This window comes from Mauremys reevesii, linkage group 3 (genome assembly GCF_016161935.1).
Source record: "Mauremys reevesii isolate NIE-2019 linkage group 3, ASM1616193v1, whole genome shotgun sequence".
Taxonomy (NCBI): Eukaryota; Metazoa; Chordata; order Testudines; family Geoemydidae; genus Mauremys; species Mauremys reevesii.
This window is the reverse complement of record NC_052625.1, coordinates 62304411-62324021: the sequence shown is the minus strand read 5'-3', so window position 1 is coordinate 62324021 and position 19611 is coordinate 62304411. Positions and strand designations below refer to the sequence as shown.

Sequence of the window (19611 nt, the reverse complement as noted above, 5' to 3'; positions counted from 1 at the left end):
TAAAGCATGCCATGTAAGATACCATATGAAAGCTCATGATCTGCTGAAACCCATCGTTTTGTCAAAATATGCATATCATTAGCGTGTACGAAATTATGACATTGTACTATATGGTTGTTACTGAATTATGTTGTGAGTTTGGGAGTCATCTAGTGCTAGTTCTCCAGTGACAACAGGTAACCCACACCTAGGCAGAGTGGGTTATGACCATTGACCAGAGGAAATTGTAAGCGAGATCTACAATTCAATAAGACAGTTGCACAAGCCCCACACAATGAGAATTGCTCAATGCTGACTCAGTTATGCAAGCACCACACAATAGGGATTGCTCAACCTGTGACTCTGCAAGGACATGCCCACACCAGGACCTTTCCAGAGACATGGATTGAAAGAACACTGGGAAGACCAAGACTAGAACTGAAGAGACTGGGGAGGAAATTCAGCCTGTGTGTTAAGAACTGTAATCTACCTGCAACATCCAGTGGGGTGTGAAAAGCTATTTGATTCAACTGGTGCTTAGTCTAAAAGTTTAGGAATTAGAATGCCTAGTTATTTTGAGAAAATAAAAAGTAAACCTCTCTGATGTTTATGCCTACCATTTATAATCTCTTAAAAAAAAATCTTTCTGTAGTTAATAAACTTACTTTAATGTTTTATCGTTACCAGTGAGTTTATCTAAAGTGCTTGGGAAATCCGCTCAGGTTACAAAGGCTGGTGAATGTCCACCTTCCTTTGACAAAGCGATGAACTAATGAATAAGCTTGTACAGTTCAAGAGGTCTTGAGCAGTGTAAGATGGTATATTTCTGAGATGCAAGGTTGGGGATGTGGGAGATTTACTGGTGTTTCCCTGTGTGTAGTTCATGAGTGGCTTGAAGAGTAGTCATGCAACTCAGCAGGGTATGCCTCTGCATGCTGGTGGCTAAGTGATAACAGTGCCTGGTGAGGGTTGCCGCTTGTCACGGGCAAAGCATTGTGAGAGACAGCCCAGGCTGGACAGTTAAGGGGGCATAGTAGTCCCACAGTTCCAGGTTGTACCCCGGGGATCCCATCACAGAATCCCATTGCCACAAAGCCATCCACTATTTCCCACACATTGCCCAAAATCATAGTCCTTTGAGCCAGGAGACGATTAATGGCCCTGATGGCCCTGCACACTTATAACACTACAACCCCCACAGCGGGCTTCCCAACTCCAAACTGATTCAAAACTGATCAGTAGTAGTCTGGAGTTGCCAGCTTCCACACAACGATTGCCATTCGCTTCTCCACCACTAGGACAGCTCTCATTTCAGTGTCCTTGTGCCAGAGGGCAGGAGCAAGTGCCGCACACAGGTCCAGGAAGGTGGCTTTGCATATCTGAAAGTTCTGTAGTCATAGCTCATCATCCCATACCAGCATAACAATGCGATCCCACCACTCAGTGCTTGTTTCCCATGCCCAGAACTGATGATCCACTGTGTGCAGCTGCTCTGTGAATGCCAAAAGCAACCCTGAATTGTTTCTTTCCTGGCACACAGAAAAGCAGACATGACAGAGTCATTATCTGATTCTCAGCTCATAAAATACTGCAGGATCAGCTGCATTGTGTTCATAATGCTCATCATGATACTGGAGAGCAATGCAGGATCCATATTTTGAGACAGAGATGGTGGGCACAGTTTACAGGGGCTGTTGAAAAGCAGCACGAAATGTATTCGGAAGCCCATGAATGGGACAGAGAAAACTGCATCATGGGACAGTGAGCTCATCCCCAGGAGGCACTGCAAGCCCTTCTCAGAACACACCAGCAGATGGTGGCAAGTTGCACAGTGGGATAGGTACCCATGGTGCACTGCTCTGTCAATGTAAGAGCACCACATGTGGACGCGCTCTGCCATCACAAGAAGCACTGTGTGGATGTGCAAAAGTGGTTTAATTACAGCAGTGGATGATCATTGACGTAACTTAAGTTGACTTAACTTTGTAGTATAGACATGGCCTTAGTGGGTAGTGAAGTACTGTATGTCATACAGCTTTAGAGAAGCATTTTCAAAGTTTTGCAGACACTATTTGGAAATAAATACTTGTATTTGATGCCACAGGGCTATCCGATTTAACAGTCACATCACTCAGCGCTGTTCAGTCCCAAAAGGAATTATAAAGTGCTTCTAGAAACGCACTAAATACCAAGATAGTTTTGTTATGGGTTTTGGTTTTTTGGTGGGGGCAGGGGGACGGTAAAGTGAGTATTTGAAGGCTACTGAAACACTTTAACATGAAACTGGTTCACATGTAGGATTTATAAACTTGAAGTGTTTTCCTGTTATTTACAACTTCAGTGTAACTGCAACTACTACTATTTAAATTTTTAAAAAGGCAGATAAAAAGTTGTCATAACAGCAGGTAGTCATGGTTTCACAAACTACTAGGATTTTAGTTAACCAGACTCCTGTATCAAATTGTAGCTTGATATAAAAGATGTGGTTTAAATGCACTATATTTAGCAGAAGCCCAGGCATCACATACAATCATAGATAAGGGATAAGTATGTCTGCCAGCTCTCAGCCACTGAATAGGGAATCATGGCATTTTCAGCTATTTCTTAGTTGTAAGCTAATTGCTGTATAGCCCTTGATTTTCAAAATAGATGTTCAGAGTCTGTGCTCTTAGATGCCCACTCTTGAGAGCAAGTGGCAAGTCTGCTGACTTCCTCTGCCTACTTGCAGTCAACAGTCATAGCTGCTCAAATGCAACGCAGACTGAACTCTCTCTCTGTTGGACTCGATATGCCACTGCCATTAAGTTTCTAGTCTCAAGCAGCTTGGATACCTACAAGTTACTCCTGCATGTCTACTGTTTACTGACATAACTGTACACACAAAGGTCCCAATCCTGCTTCCATTGAAGTCCAAAGAAATTTTGCCATTGACTTCATTGTAAGCAAGATGTAGCCCAAAAGTCTAATTTAAAAGTGTTTTATCCCTTCCCCAAGTTTAACAAACAAAAAACCTGTCGCTGGTGCTAGACCTACACGACATAAGATACAGCAATCTTCCTACTCACATATCCCACCCCCAATATACCAATTCTCAGGCTGGTTCAAACATAGCTATATTGTGCAGCCAAAATTTCACTAACTCAAATCAGCCCCGAAGAGGAGAATATACTAATTTTTGCATAAATCAGGGGTCCCCAACGTGGTGCCCGTGGGTGCCATGGCGCCTGCCGGGGCATCTAAGTGTGCCCGCATACTGGCCGGCGGACGAGCATCCGCCAAAATGCCGCCGACAAGCAGCGTCATCCAGAGGCGTCGCTGCCGAAGTGCCGCCAATTTTTGTTTGTCGGCGGCATTTCGGTGGCGACGCCTATTGACGTTGCATTTCGGCGGATGCTCGTCCGCCGCCACGGTCCTCCATGGCTCGTTGTCTGGCACCTGCCAAACAAAAAAGGTTGGGGACCACTGGCATAAATGGTGAATGTGCATGAGTGCATTTTCAGAATACAGATGGTATTATGCTCTCCTAATTAGAAACAGGAAGCAGTGGCATCACAAAAAAGAAAACAAAAGAAGAATATAAAGCGGAATCCAAGCAAGATGAGGTTCTAACAGGATTGGTAAAGAACTATTTGTGGATGAGGTTAATTCCTCTCAATCAAGTATACATCTCATAAATAGTGTGTTACATGTTTTCTGCCTCCTGGAGAAGACTTGTACCTACTGTACAGTATGTTACTTTAAAACTAGATGAGGGTCACCATGTGGTTAGGATTCAAAATTTCAATCCAGTAGCCATCAGGATCCTGAATAAATGCAAGTCCTTTCATTTTACCTACAATAAAAAGATACATATTTTCAGATATAGTTAAAAACAACCTTAATAGTTTTTAAAGATTTACACTGACAAGAACGACACAGATTTATGGTTTCAAGATTTCCTATTGTCTTTGCATGGCAGACAGAGTAGACAGTTCAAATAATGTGTTCAAGATCACAGTTCATCACCGACCCTGAGGATCCAGTTCAGACTTTTAAAGGCAGTTAGGGAAGCAGATAGTATTTCTGCAAGTTTGCACATCATATCATACTTGACATAACTGAAGTGACACTATAACCATATCGTGTTCTAGTTCAGCCTAACTACAAAAGTTGGAACCAATGTTATAAAATTGCCATTTTAAAATTGCTTTTTGCTGCACTGCTATGTCATCAGATGCCTTTTCCAACCATCTATACAAACAATCAATATGAAGTCCAAACACCAGCTCTTCCTGGTGGCTGTTGTATTTTTGTACTTTTGTTTGTTAAAGCCAAAACTCAGCTCACACTTTTTTCCCCAGGAGTGGCTGATCCTAGGGTTCCTCCCTGAGGACTATTCAACTCACATCTAGATTCTCCCTTCCCCCCTTTCTTTCTGCCCAGGTGATGGTATTGAGTCACCTATCTCAAAGTCAACAGCACTCGCTTAACCCTTTACTAGCAGCATCAACACCTGCTAACAAGGTGGAAAGTTTCAGGTAAATACTGCCAGCATGTTACGTAATTCATGATTGTTTTAAATTTAAGTTTATCAGCAAAGACATTTAATTGCCATTTGCTTTGACAGAGAAATTGATGAACTAGGAAAAAGTTTATACAAGGTCTTTCAAACACTTGTTCTCATACTATCCATCAGGGTATTTAAAAAGTTGATTCCCAGCCTCTGCACTAGGGTCACACATACCAATGCTAGTTCCAGCCAAAGAAACATAAGGCTTCAGTTACATCACTATGTGTGATTTCAAAAGATCTCTAGTGAAGGTAGAGGGTCTATTTCTTCCTGTGGTGAACAGAAAGTGGGGGGTATCACAGAGAGAATTGTGTCCTCCGTGATGTTACACTCCAATTGAAGTCACATTGCGTTTCTTTTGACAAGACAAAGTTTTAATGAAGAGTTATAGAAGAAAGAAAAAAATTCAAGAAGAGAGAGAAGAAGAGAGAGAAAAGTGAAAAAAAGGAGAGATTAAGAAGAATTTTAGATTTTTCAAAGATTTTTTTTTTTTTTTTTTGATTTGATTTTTCAGATTTTTTTTAGATTTTTTTTTGAATTATTTTATCTCTCTCTTTATAGAAGAGATAGGAATTATATAAAGATCTAACAAAAGATTATATAAATATAAATTAAAAGAGAAAATATAAAGAAATATATATAATTAATATTCTATATAATTATAAGTGTTCAACTTTAGTAGTTATAAAATAAAAAAGTTTAGAGAAAATTTAAGTTAAGTTTAAAAAAAAAAAAATTAAAAAAAGTTAAACCAATTTAAAATTAGACCAATTCAGTTCAATTATTACAATTAGGCAGACAAGACAAGCAGACACGACAGACAGACATGACTCACACTTTTGGAAAATCAGTGCTGGTAGCGCTTCCTCTATATGGTGACATTTTGTGGTTTTATTGGGCAGCAGCTATGTACACACCTACAATGTTTCCACATATGGGTTTGGGTTTAAAAAAAAAAAAAAAAGCTAACATCTTCAAATGGAAAAAAATGAAAAAAAAAAAAAAAAAAAAAAAAAAAAAAAATTTACGTTTTAAATTGCCTATTAACAAGAAAAAAGCGAAAAAAAAAAGAAATTTTAAAAAAAAAAGAAATAGAAAATTTTGAAAAAAAAAAGTAAAATTAAAGTCAGAAAAAAAAAAAAAGTTGTAAGAAATTACAAAGAACAAACAAAGTTACATCATTCCTGTTGAAATTTCCAACCACTCAGGAAGAATTGCATAGGGAACAAGTGAGCAGGAGTGAGGGAGGAGAGGCAGGAGGCGGACCCAGGGATTCCTCAGTGGGAGTGGTAGGGGTACAGGAGAGGATGGATGGAGGCATCAGGGAAAAGAGGGAGAGTGATGGATCCTGAGCCTGCTTTATCTCTTCTGCTGAGCAGCAGATGTCGTCCTTTGGGTTCTGCATCACCCTTCTGCCTCTTAGCTGTCAAATCCTGGCCCCTCTTAGCTCCATATATTATACCTTATATATATATTATAATATATATATATTATATATATAATATATTAATATATATAATATATAATATATATAATATATATATATATATATATATATATATATATATATATAATATATATTATAATAATATTATATATATATATATATAATATATATGATTATAATGACAGGAATATATATATATATACCCCGGGGCTGGATGGGTAAATACAGATTGATATAATATATAAGGGGGGTGGGAGGGGGGAATAGAGCAGGGGGGGCCCAGTGAGAGGCCCAGAGAGGGCACCAGCTCACTTCACCCCACAGAGAATGACCACACACCCCCACAGGTGCCCCCAGAGACCCTTCTCCCTCTCTCAGCTCCTCTCTCCCCTCTGCCCTCTGCCCCCTCCCTCCCTCCTCGCCCTCCCGCTGCCGGGAGCCCTGCCCTGAGGCTCGCGCCCCCTCCCCAGGGAAGCTGCAGGTGAGCAAGCCCCAGTACAGGCACAGCACACAAGCAATTTTTTTTTGATATTTAATTTCACTGAGGCAAGTAATTTTAACTTACCTTTCCTTTCCATTTTTTTTTTTTTTTTTTTTTCCAAAACTTTCACAACTTTCTTCTTTTTTTTTTTTTTTAGTTTTTCTTTTTTAGAGTTTTATTTTTTTTGTTTATTCATTCATAGGCATAATATAAAAAATATATATATATAGAGATGGGGCAGCCAGCCAGCCAGAGGCCAGGCGACGCTGGAGACAGACAGTGGCTGCTGCAGCTGCTTCTGCTGAGACTCTTCCAGAGTCATATCCCACCACTACTACACTACTGCTCAGGGAGAGACTCCACAACCCTCTACCTTCCTGGCTTCCCCTGAGCCCAGCTCTGAAGGCAACACAGAAGTAAGTGTGGCAATCTCTCAACCCCCCTACAACAGCTTTACAGCTCCCTTTTGGGTTGGAACCCTCACGGTTACACCACCATGACATTTCAGATGTAAACACCTGAAACCATGAAATTGACTATTTTTTAAATCCCATGACCGTGAAATTAACCAAAATGGACCATGAATTTGGTAGGGCCCTAATCAGGGCCGGCTCCAGCTTTTCTGCCTTCCCAAGCGGCAAAAAAAGACGAGTGGTGGCACTTCGGCAGCAATTCGGCAGCAGCTCAAAGAGGAAGAGAGGGAATGAGGGACCTGCCGCAGAATTCCCGACGAAGACCCAGACGTGCCGCCCCGATACCTGGATGGAGCGTCGCCCCTTTGAATTGGCCATCCCAAGCACCAGCTTCCTATGCTGGTGCCTGGAGCTGGCCCTAATTATCTAGAATTGAAACAGCAGAAAGTAACCAGAATGATACAAGGACTAAAGTTTTGTATTTAAAAAGAGGAAAGAGATAGCACATCTGTATCCTTTGGAAGAAAAGATAATTAAGAGTAGACTGTTAGGGTTGCAGTGTATGACAAGTTGTGGAACCTTCCCAGTTTTGATTAATAGAGTATTTCATTAGGCTTCTAGAATGTTAAAATGAGACAACACAGATGTTACATGTGAGTCTGGCCCATAGGACAAACTTTCCCAATCATAGGATTGCTGCCACACAAAATTCTATATGGAATAGAGGAGATAACACATGGTCAATTGAAGTAGCAACAAAAGTGCACAAACTCTAGCCATAGATAGCTGGCCAGATTTCCAGAAGTCACTCTGGGGCAGACCAAATATAAGTTTTTCCTAGTGTATAAAAAAAAAAAAACTGATTGGCTCTAGCAAAACCCGAGGCTGATGAATGAATTCAAGAAGTGACAGCAGCGAATAAAAACCCATATCACCTAGACTCCTCCCCTAACAATACATGAAAGAAAGACGAATTCACAGTTTACTGGGGGGAGGGAGAATCAAGAATCAAATCATATTGATAAGATGTCTTGGTGAAGACTTACCATCATCTGGTCTCTTTACAAATTTCACTCCCAGCTCTTCAAACCTCTTACAAGCTGCAGCTACATCAGGGACTGCAATTCCAATGTGACCTGTGCAATAGAGTAAGTAGAGGCAGAGTATATAGTGCATAAATGAGCAAAAATTACAACAAATGGATTGTTGTTACAACACCAAAATATGACAGGCACTTTACCCTATGCAAAGAGCTTCCAAGTTAGCTCACCTAAAATGTATCTAAATGTGTTAAAATAACTTACTCAAGGAAAGTCCTGTTTTCATTTCGGGAGGGGGGGGGAAATAATGTATTAAGGGTACTATAATTTTTGGCTTTTTCTTCTTCTCCCAATGAGCTAGCTGTTTCACAGGGTCTCAAAAGTTAAAATGTTTTGCAGAATACTCTAGTGACACAGTGATGATATACACAATAGAATCTGAGTCGAAGAGAAATGAAGTTGAAAGGCAAAAGAGAAAGTGTTCATAAAAATAGTAAGTCCAAGTATCAGGAAGTTTTCTGTATTTACAAAAGAGGGTAAGAATTTAAACACTAATATTGTGTTTATAAAGGCAAGAATACTAATCACTTGTTCCCAAGTTCAGAAACTCAAAATATCAAATCAAGTACTCTAGTCCAGGGGTCGGCAACCTATGGCATGCATACCAAAGACAGCATGCGAGCCGATTTTTAATGGCATGCTGCTGCCTCCCGGGATCCCAGCAGGCAGCAGCGTGCCATTAAAAATCCTGCCCAGCCCAGCCCAGCCTGCTCTTCCCACCCCCCCCCACGGGGGCAGAAGCTTGGTCCTGCTGGCTCCCCTGCCTCTTCCCACAGTGTGCTGGGTTCCTCCCCTTCCTCCTCCTCCTCTCCGTTCCTCCCTCCCTGCCAGTCCGTGGATCAGCTGATAGCCCTTGCAAGGGAGGGGGTGGAGGAGGAGTGGAGTCAGCATGCTCACTGCTCCCAGCGGAGGCAGAGAAGAAGCGGAGGCAGAGCCTTGGGGAAAAGGGGTGGTGGAATTGGGGCATATCCCCTCCAGCCCCCTGCCGTGAGCACCCCATGACCCCAGCCCTCTGCCCTGAGCCCTGCACAACCCCTAGGCCCCTGCCCTGAGCACTGTACCCCCCCTCACACACACCCAGCCCTCTGCTTGACTCCACCCCCCCCCACCACAATCCCAGCCCTGACTCTGGCACCCCCCCACATATCCAGGCCCCCCACACCCTCTGCCCTGACAACTGCACCCCGTACGTGCCCCCAGCCCTCTGCCCTGACTCTTGCACCCCTGCACATACCCAGCCCCTCCCCCACGCACACCCCACATCCTGACTCTTGCACCCCCACCCTCAGCACCAAACGGGAGCTCCTGTACCCCCCACACACACACACACACATTCCCACCTGCACCCCTCACACCAAATGGGAGCTGCCCAGGTAAGCACTCCACACCCAAACCTCCTACCCCAACCCTGAGCCCCCTCCCTCATTCTAGCTCCTGGCCAGACCCTACACTTCAACCCCCAGCCTGCTCCTTCACCCCCAGCCCTGTGCTCAGTGCACTCCCACCCTCAGCTCAGTGCAGAGAGAGAGGAAGAGAATGGGCCAGAACCAGGGAGAAGATAAGTACCCACTGTATGTGGGCAGGGCCGGGACCCCAGACCAACAGCGGGCTGAGCGGGTCTGGCAGCTGGGATCCCGGCTGGCAGCTGGGATCCCGGCTGGCAGGAGCCAGCAGATGGAACCCCTAAGTGGCAGCGGGCTGAGCCACTCAGCCCACTGCCGGTCTGGGGTCCCAGCCACCGGCCCCGCACAGCCCGCTGCCGGTCTGGGGTTCTGGCTGCCGGCCCGTTGCCAGCCGGGGTCCCAGCCGCAGGCCCCACTCAGCCCACTGCCAGCCTAGATGAATGGAACCCCAGACCAGCAGCAGGCTCAGCGGGCCAGCGGCGTAAGATCAACATTTTAATTTAACTTTAAATGAAGCTTCTTAAACATTTTGAAAATCTTGTTTATTTTACAATACAACTATAGAGAGAGCCCTTCTAAAATAACATTAAAATGTATTACCGGCACGTGAAACCTTAAATTAAAAGTGAATAAATGAAGACTTGACATACCACTTTCGAAAGGCTGCCAACCCCTGGTCTAGTCTAAAACATGTATTTGATAAATCATACCAGTGACCTTTCAGACATTCAGAATATCAAGTCACAGAATTCTTCTGCACATCAGGGCCAAATCCTGCTCTCACCCATATATCTGAGCAAAACTCAATCTTATATTTTTTTAAAACTGAATGTTCTACTAATTACACACTGAGTTCTAACGAAGTCTCAACACTGGGAGCAACCAGAGATAAAATATTATTTTTATTATCTTTTACTAAAATCTTAATGTTAAAATGTCTACCAGAAACAATGACACGCTTGCTTTAAGAGTCAATTTTATGTACAAATTACAACCGTGGCTCATTATTCTTAAGACAATATATTTACCCACAAGTTCTTATTCCTAATTTTCAAGGGTCTGTATACCGGAAAAACAGAGGTAAAATTCCAGATTTCATAAAATCTCTTCAAGTCTCCAAAATGAGTACTTTTTATTTAAAACTAATCCAGAATGCTAAGTCACTTCATCCACATACATTATTAGCATTTTTATTGTACGTTTATCAAAACACAAAGTAGTAGAACTGTTCCCTAACCTGTACACTTAACTTATTGCTCTATTTTACCCACGAACATTTTCTCAATTTCAATTGTCTAAAGACTTATAAAAAAAATCAGAGACTGAAAAGAAGAAAAATGACTGCAGTGCGTAACTTTCTCTAAAACATACCAAATCCCCGAGGATCTGAATTGCCATTGTGGTAAGACTGATTCTCATCATTTTCAGTGCCCCAATTACTACGAGAGAAAGGGAAAAAACTAATTAATATAAAATGAAGAGCAGCATGCTGTTTAAAAAAAAATTTGAGAAGAATCAAAAAATATTTAGAAATATATGGAATTACCCACAGCAAAGGATACATTACAATCTAGACCCCTACAGTTCAGGGACAGTTGTCCTCATTCATAGGATAAGGCCTATCATAGAATATCAGGGTTGGACTGGAACTCAGGAGGTCATCTAGTCCACCCCCTGCTCAAGGCAGGACCAATCCCCAACTTTTTTTTTTTTTGCCCCAGATCCCTAAATGGCCTCCTCAAGGATTAAACTCACAACCCTGGGTTTAGCAGGCCAATGCTCAAAGCACTGAGCTATCCCCTCCTATTCTCCCAAAGTTACAGCCCTCAGATACTACAGATATGGATGAATTCAAAATGCATCCATACATGGAACCCTGTATGCAATTCCCCCGTGTTTTGAATATGGATAGATATTCAAGGATAACTTATATTTCCATGTTCTCATTGTGATTTTAAAACTTTCTCTTTTGCCTCATCTACAAGACAAATTTCAGATAAATACTTCTTTAAAAATAAAATGTAACTATCGGGGGAGGCGAGGTTCGGGGGAGACAGCGGACGGGGAACAGGGGGAATTGGATGGGGGTGGGGCTCCGGAGGGCGGTTAGGGACAGGGGTCCCAGGACGGGGTGGTCAGGGGACAAGGGCGGGGGGGGGAGGGGTGTTGGATGGGCGGCGCATTCTGAGGGGGACAGTCAAGGGGCAGAAAGTGGGAGGGGTCGGATGTGGGCAGGGGCCAGGCTGTTTGGGGGGCACAGCCTTCCCTACCCAACCCTCCATACAGTTTCACACCCCGATGTGGCCCTCGGGCCAAAAAAAGTTTGCTCACCCCTGATCTAGACACTTGCTGTGGAGATGGGAGCCTTATATCAGAGGACTTACTTATATCATTCTCCCAGCAATCACGGTCATGCATTCCAATTTCACAACACTTTGTTAGGACTTAGATGGTTTTCAGATATTGAAATTTAAATTGTCATTCAATATTTAAGAACTTGTCTACACTGCCACTTTACAGTGCTGCAACTTTCCTGCTCGGAGTGTGAAAAAAAACACACCCGAGTGCTGCAAGTTTCAGCACTGTACAGTGGCAGTGTAGGCTGTGCTCCCAGTGCTATTCTCCTTGTGGAGGTGGGTTTTTTTTAATACAGCTCTCCCAGTGCTGGTGTCACGACTACACAGCCATGTTACAGCACTGCCGTGGCAATGGTTTAACATTGCTAGTGAAGACATGCCCTAAGATAATTTTTTTGGCATTTGTGCAATATATGGACTCACGTAGAAATTTACTACATTCATATCAAACAGTACTATATTAATTTAATTAATTTAATTAGTTGTGCCTGAAGACTCCAGTCAGAGTTGGGGCCCCATTATATTAAAGTCTGTCCAAACATACATTAAGAGACAGATCCTGTACCAAAGAGCTAAATTGTCATAATAGGCAATTCAACAAATGGAAATAGAGAAACAAGAATATCAGGGGGTAGCCGTGTTGGTCTGTATCCACAAAAGCAAGGAGTCCGGTGGCACCTTAAAGACTAACAGATTTATTTGGGCATAAGCTTTCGTGGGTAAAAAAAAAACTCACTTCTTCAGATGCCCACTTTCTTGCCCAAATAAACCTGTTAGTCTTTAAGGTGCCACCGGACTCCTCATTGTTTTAATAGTATAAGAGGTCATACAATTATTCAGCTCTTTCATTTGCAAATCTTGTGGCTCAATACACGTATAAACTGTAGGATGTTTTATAAGTGTTTACCTTTCACTAATTTTCATTTTCTTTCTTCTCATTGAAACTGAATTCCTGATTGCTTCCTATTACTGCATTGCCCAACTTTCACTGTTATGAGACACAAATCCCTTTGCCCTGTGCTCGCTCCACCATTCAACCCTAGGCTACCCTCAGCCACTCTTCCAGGGTCATTACAATCCACTCCCACAATAAAATCCCTTCCCTAGCACATGTTTGCAAATTGTTAGTAATGTCATAAGTTGGCAGTAACAGTTCTGGGACCTTGAAGGTATATTCCCTACATCAGGAGGCAGGCAGACTGAGCCAAGCTTGCTTCCTCATTACTGCTGTGGCTGTAGCAGTGTCTAGACTCTCTGCTCCTCTCAAGAATTCAGGCTCAACTCTGGAAGACTTGGGATGGGGCTCTAACCTCATATAGATTAGAAGGAGGGGGTGTTGCAGGGGTCAGCACTCAGCAGTTCACTGGGTGTGGAGGGAATAGTACTACGAGGGAGTACAAATTTGTTTTATTAAGTTTGTGTACCGGTCTATTTGGGAGGTTCTCTATGTTTCTACATAAGTTACCATAGCACCTATCATTACCAGCTGTCAAAAAATTTAGGATACATTTTATTTCCATGTCAAAACACATGGTGGCACACTGACAAAATAGTTAGTCATTTTGTGTAACTATTGAGACTTCAAGCAAATTTCTCACATCACTGTAGTATTACATGAAAAAGTGACATTAAAAGAGCCACGTGCACTCAAAAAACAAAGAAAATAATTTTACTTCCCTCTTCTGTACCACTTTTAATCCATCTGTCTCAAAGTACTCTATACAGTGAAAGCTTAAATGACCTTTCTAAGGTCACAAAGTGAGTTAACAGAAGCGATGGGGATAGAATCCAGATCTGACTCCCAATGTGTCCTCAATCCAGTACACCACAACCATCTCATAGCTGTTCTCGAAAATTCCTTTCCTAGTACACTGGACCCCTTCATCTTCCTTTTCACTGCTCTCCTTTAATTAGCTTTTTTCCTCAGGAAGCAGTTTCCCCCTCCTTTATGCTATGTTAGGTCTAATGAATATTGAGAAAAAGCACAGTTCTACTTGTTCAGGTATCCAGCATCCAAGCCATACTTTTTATGATATACGAGAAAGTATTTTTCCACATTGCATTAATTGTACACAACCCAGGATCAGATAAAACACAAGTGCAATAATATAACCTAGTGCAAAGCACACAGTTGTAACTAACATCCATTAAATGTAAGCAGAAGTGAACTGTAAAAAGCTGGAGTTAACACTTACTGTGTTAGTTCAAGTGTAGCCTTTCTAGAGAAAGTCCAAGCTGTTCTTTCCTTTGTATCTTTTGGGATATCATTTTTATCTTCATAAGCCAAGAAATAAAGTGAAAATTTCATAGTGGGAAAGTCACATTTTTGGAGCAATCTAAAAGGCAACAATTTTATTAAAAAAAAAAGTCATAATTGATGGCGTTTTTAAAGTTGCAACTAGACTGCAACTAAAACAAACAAAAAAAAAACCCACTTTCTCCCCACTTTAGAGAATTATGACTACATTCTTCCTTGCCCCTCCCACCCCACCCCAATACCTCAAAAGTGGTTCAGTCTTCAAATTTGTGTCATGGAAATATTCTTGAGACCTACATCTATGAACACATTTGGAAAATAATCAATTAAAAAAACCCAACACTTATGAACCTATGAAAACTAGTAACTGTAGGTACACTAGAATAAAAATCTCAAGTCTGAGGGTATGTCTTCACTACCCGACGGATTGGCGGGCAGCGATCGATCCAGTGGGTATTGATTTATCGCATCTAGTTTAGATGCGATAAATCGACTCCCGAGCACTCTCCCGTCGACTCCTTTACTCCAGCTTGACGAGAGGTGCAGGCAGAGTCGACAGGGGAGTGGCAGCAGTCGACTCACCGTGGTGAAGACACCACGGTAAGTCGACTGATTTAAGTACGTCAACTTCAGCGACGTTATTCACGTAGCTGAAGTTGCGTAACTTAGATCGATTCCCCTGGGCCCCCTGTGTAGACCAGGGCTGAGACTGGTATTCAATGCCTTGTGCATGGGAGTTTCCATAAGGGTGTCTATGTCCATCTCCCTTTTTTTTTTTTTTTCTCTCTCACCAAAGACTTAACAGGCAGTAAACTAGTAAGAGGATTTATTTTTTAAAACCTCAATACAATTAATTTGTTGAACTCATTACCACAAGATAGCACTGAGACCAGTGCTTAGGAGAATTAAAAAAAAAACAAACAAAAAAACCACAACCCAACAATAACAAATTTAGATGGATGAGAACATTCAGTTACATTAGATAGGGGAGAAAACAACAGGATACAAAACCTTCATATTTCATTGCATAAGCCAGCTGCTAGATGCCTTGGGTTAGGAAAGCCTGCCCATAAGGGAAGTTTTGTTTCTTTATTGGCAGTTACTGATATTTATGCACTGTCCTCTGAGGCATTTGGTATTAGCTACTGTCAGATAACAGAATACTGTACTAGATACAGACTACTAGTCTTATCTGGTATGGCATTTCCTGTGAAAATCCATTAGCTTCAAGAAAATAAGTCAACGTTTGTACTCAGAGAATCCGTACTCAATTCCATCAATGAAGATGTTTTAATGTCTCGCTTTTCATACAACACAAAAAACAGCACAGGAAATACCTGATTCAATATGCCTATTAACATCTGTTGATTCAATCTTTTTCAGCCAACTCTAAATCTCCTCCGAAGAGACCTAGGTCACTCAGACTAATATATACTCTGTTTCAAATCACTTTTCTCACTAAGTAACAAATACCATTTATATGAAATAGCTCAGTCAGAGATATTCATTCACTTCTCATTATACCCACTGCTTCTTGAACCTTTCACTTGTGTGAAAATATTTGGAAAATATTTTCCTTACTAACTTTAGATGGGGCTCTTTCATATGTCAGAATGTTTCAAATCTGCAGAATTTTGTTTCAGAGCCCTTCTGCTGTGCTTGATGTTTGAAATGAATTTTAGCACAAACAAAATGCCACTGCAGGGCACTAGCCTCCCCACAGCATTCCCCACACAAGTGGGGTGGGATGCCTACCAACCACCTTCTGGGGCAGACACCTAAGAGTCGAGAACACTAGGAAGCTAGGGCAGACAGGGCAGCCCTAGAAACCTTTTAATAGTCATAAGAGTTCAGCTTCTTGTTTATACTGCAATTAAGTCAGAGTATCGTGCTGAGGACAGAATTTTATTACTATGAAAATTATTGCAATATCACAATTTCTGTATGATTATTTAACTGCAGGATCAGAGATGAGAAAGTGTGTAAGCTTTTATATAAGCGGACTTAGCAGAATTCAATTTTTACTTATTAAAAATAATTTTGGTGGATAATATCAAGATTTGTTTTAAAAATGTTCCACCTATATTTATAGATTTAAATGTTCAGAGTTGTGGGAACTAATGGGGCAGAATCACAAAATGACAGGTCATATAATAATTAATGATAGTTGATGCTGAGATTCAAAAAAGTTAAATCTGATTTAATCATTAAAACAAATAGTCAACATCACATGTCAAAATATACAAAAAAAATCAAACTCTAATAAAAGTTTTCAAGCAGAATTCTTCTTACTTTGTGTATCTAAATTTCTATTAACAGATGGAAATATTTTTTCCTCAGTTTGTGAGTGTACAGTGAAATTGACATTTACCAACAAAAAAAATCTAATCCTTCCAAGCCTATAATTGACAAAGTTGTTTGCTTATTTAGCAAAACTAGCCACAAAAAGCTGATAATTTTCCCAGTACAACATTTGATTTAAAACTAGTCTGATTTCACCTTTTGCAATTGAAAATGTAAGAGTACTGTAGAAATCCTCAATCATGAAGATTAAGTCAAGTGAGTCACCAAACTGGGCACTAGCTGATGATTCAGCCTGGTTCATGTTAATCAGTCTTAAATGCCAAGGTTTGCTTTTCAGAAGACTGGATCATTAAAATATACAAAATATATTTAAGACAAATCTTATCTCATGCAATTTTTACTCACGTCATTCCAAGAATTCTTGTATAAAAATCCAGTGACTTCTTAGGATCTTTTATTCGTAACATTGTCTGCTGCAACAGAAAATCCTAAAGAAAAATTATAGTAGTTATGCTACTCAGGAAAGAACATTAAGATGTCAATACAAATACATGAAGTTGGGCTTTTATTGTGAAACAATAATTTAGAATGATATTGTCACGGTCAGTAGGACCAAAAAGTTATAAACATAAATACATACATGGTATGTCTATGTCTGTAAGTCTATTGCCCTGACCCTGCAAACATCTACAGGTCCTATATAATTATTAATAAAAGATATTAGTCTGTAAAATGCTATGCAAATTTACAGTGCTGTGTAAATTAATTGTTTTCCCTCACCAATAATAAATGCTTTGATATTTTGTTTCTTAAATTAAAAACCAAAAAAAGCTAACATACTTTATTCTTGTTTCCATCCCTTTACTCACAGTTACTCCATTTGAACCACTTTTGGGGGTCAAACTACACCTCTAGACGTATACCTCTTTTAAAAAGCCTGTCAGACCAGAAGGGACTATCAGATCATCTTTGACCACCTTTATATCACAGGCCATTAAATTTCACACTGATAATCCCATATTATGCTCTGAGGCTTTGGCTACACTTGCACTTCAAAGTGCTGCCGCGGCAGCGCTTTGAAGCGCTAAGTGTAGTCAAAGCGCCAGCGCTGGGAAAGAGCTCTCCCAGCGCTGTCCGTACTCCACCTCCCTGTGGGGAATAACATACAGCACTGGGAGCCCCGCTCCCAGCGCTGGGGCTTTGACCACACTGGTGCTTTGCAGCGCTGCAATTTGCAGCGCTGGAGAGGGTGTGTTTTCACACCCTGCTGCAGCGCTGCAAATTTGCAAGTGTAGCCAACGCCTAAGACTTCAGTTCGACCAGAGCATTTCAGTCCACAGGAGATTAAACTGTTGCATGCCCCAGACACAGAACAGGAGAGGCTAAGGTGCCACCAATGCCTAAAGCCCCTGCAATGGCAGCAAAATGATTAGTGAGATATGCCCAGATGATCCCACCAGACGAACCATGACCCATGCTACAGAGGAAGGCAAAAAACTAACAAACCAAGTACCTGCCAATCTGACCTGGGAGAAAATTTCTTCCTGACCCCAAATCTGGTGATCTGTATATCCCTGAGCATGTGATCAAGACACACAAGCCAGGCGCCTAGAAAGAGGATTCTCTGTACTGCTTCAGTGCCCTGGTCCATTCTCTCCAGTCATATCTCCAACTGTGACCAATCTCTGATGCTTCAGGGAAAGGTGGCAATGAGGATCAAAATATATCTAGCCAACTGTTCACTGGGGGGGAAATCCTTCCTGATCTCTGCAGGTGAACAAAGCTCTGAAGCATGAGCTTAGATGTCTGGATAACCTATACATATATAGCAACACCCAGATCCTGCATTTTTTCTGTCTCCCTTAGACTCCCTTCTTGCCTCTTAATGCTCCCGAGTAGATTGAGAGAGAGAAAAAAAGCAATTTCTTCTAATTTGCTAATGTTTTGTGCCCCACAACTGCATGTATTATTTTAAGTGTGTTCTCATCAGGCCACAGGGAAATTTAAGTTACTTCATGGCCGTAAGAATTCACTTTTTGATGTAAAATGGAAACAGTCCTCGGGAGTCTAGCCCTGACAAACAATTTACAAGATAAAATTCCATATCAAGAATGTTTCAAATATTATTGCATAGTCCCCTCCAAAACGAGGCAATCACATAAAACTAGTCTATGGAGTTTCCCCCTGCCAATCCTTTTTCAGAATAAAAGATCCCGTGAAGTACGGTGCTAAACTGCAACAAAGATAAAAAATGGAGTTTGAGTCTTAACTTTTACTCAAGATCCCCCCGCCCCTTCCCCGGCAGTGTGATTCAAATGCAGCACACTAACAATCTTTGAGTCTTCCTACAGTCGGTCCTGTTAATTTGCTATCAGAACTAATTTTTTTAAAATGGGAGGTTGGTCCTTTCTGCACTATGCCTGAGACAAGAAAAGTGACAGGACCCATGTTTAAAAAGAGAAAAAAAATAAAGTTTTAAACAATATTAAAATTGGATAGATGTCTCTGTGTCACATGGCTCCGATCCAACCCCGAGTAAAGTTTACGCCAGCCTTATCAAATGCAGTGAGTTACCAAGGATCCAAGAGTCCCTCTAACAGTGTGCGGGATATGCCGTCCAACTGTATGCAGACTGAGTTACTCAACTACAGAGAAATCCAGGTGAGAGGGGAAACCACCATTAGGGCTGCATAAGGAGATCTTCCTCCTTACCCCTTTACGTAAGGGCGCCACCGGAATTTTCAGTCCTGCCCCCGCTCCCGCGAGCGTCTCAGAGTCCAGACTCCCCGTGTCGCTCACTGCACGTTCCCCGCTCCCCTATCGCTTCACCTTCCTCATCACCACGTTCTTTCCGATCCCCCCATCTCGCCTCTTTCACCAGCAGCTTCGTCCCCCAGTCCCCCGCTTACCTTGGTACTGGGATCCGGGTTGGAGCAGACGTTGAAGGCTGCTTCATCGCTGAGGCCGCTGAGCTCCGGCTGTTCCGACATGTTGAAATTGGAACTGCTAAGCAGGCACGCGGGGAGATTAAGAACCGTATCTATAGCGCTAATACAACGCTCGGGGCGTTTTCTCACCAGCAGCCTCCCCCAAAGTAAGAAACAGAGGAGCGTCCCAGCCAGTCACTGTAACCATTGCAAATTAGGGCACGTCAGGATGATGTAATATTTCCATCAGTGACTCTCTCTCTTACTACAATTCCCAGCATGCAATGTTTAATTTGCGATTAAACCACCTGAAGCAGTCCACTTAAACAAAACTGCAAGTCTCACTATTCAGTGCTTCGTAGTGGTGTAGCTAATACCGAACCGGGATATGCAA

At 41.8% G+C, this 19611-nt stretch overlaps 2 protein-coding genes across 15 annotated transcripts in view; one reads left to right on the top strand and one right to left on the bottom strand.

Moving 5' to 3' along the window:
• Positions 1–1895: 1895 nt before the first annotated feature.
• Positions 1896–19455, bottom strand: GLO1 (glyoxalase I). Of its 2 annotated transcripts, none has more exons than XM_039529023.1 (6): positions 19200–19455; positions 16696–16778; positions 13925–14065; positions 10744–10811; positions 7916–8005; positions 1896–3811 (listed from the first exon to the last, which is right to left on the bottom strand). In XM_039529023.1, the coding sequence occupies exons 1-6, from the start codon at positions 19278–19280 to the stop codon at positions 3723–3725; spliced, it is 552 nt and encodes a 183-aa protein (XP_039384957.1). In that variant the 5' UTR covers positions 19281–19455; the 3' UTR covers positions 1896–3722. The 2 variants fall into 2 exon arrangements, with proteins under 2 accessions (XP_039384957.1, XP_039384958.1); XM_039529024.1 differs by lacking the exon at positions 19200–19455 and adding an exon at positions 18865–18995.
• DNAH8 (dynein axonemal heavy chain 8) overlaps positions 18865–19611 on the top strand; it is a 556010-nt gene continuing 555263 nt past the window's right edge. For all 13 annotated transcript variants that reach the window (XM_039529004.1, XM_039529011.1, XM_039529005.1 and 10 more), the window contains exon 1: positions 18865–18951. The gene's annotated coding sequence lies outside the window, so the exon portion shown is untranslated. The remainder of the gene's footprint in view (positions 18952–19611) is intronic.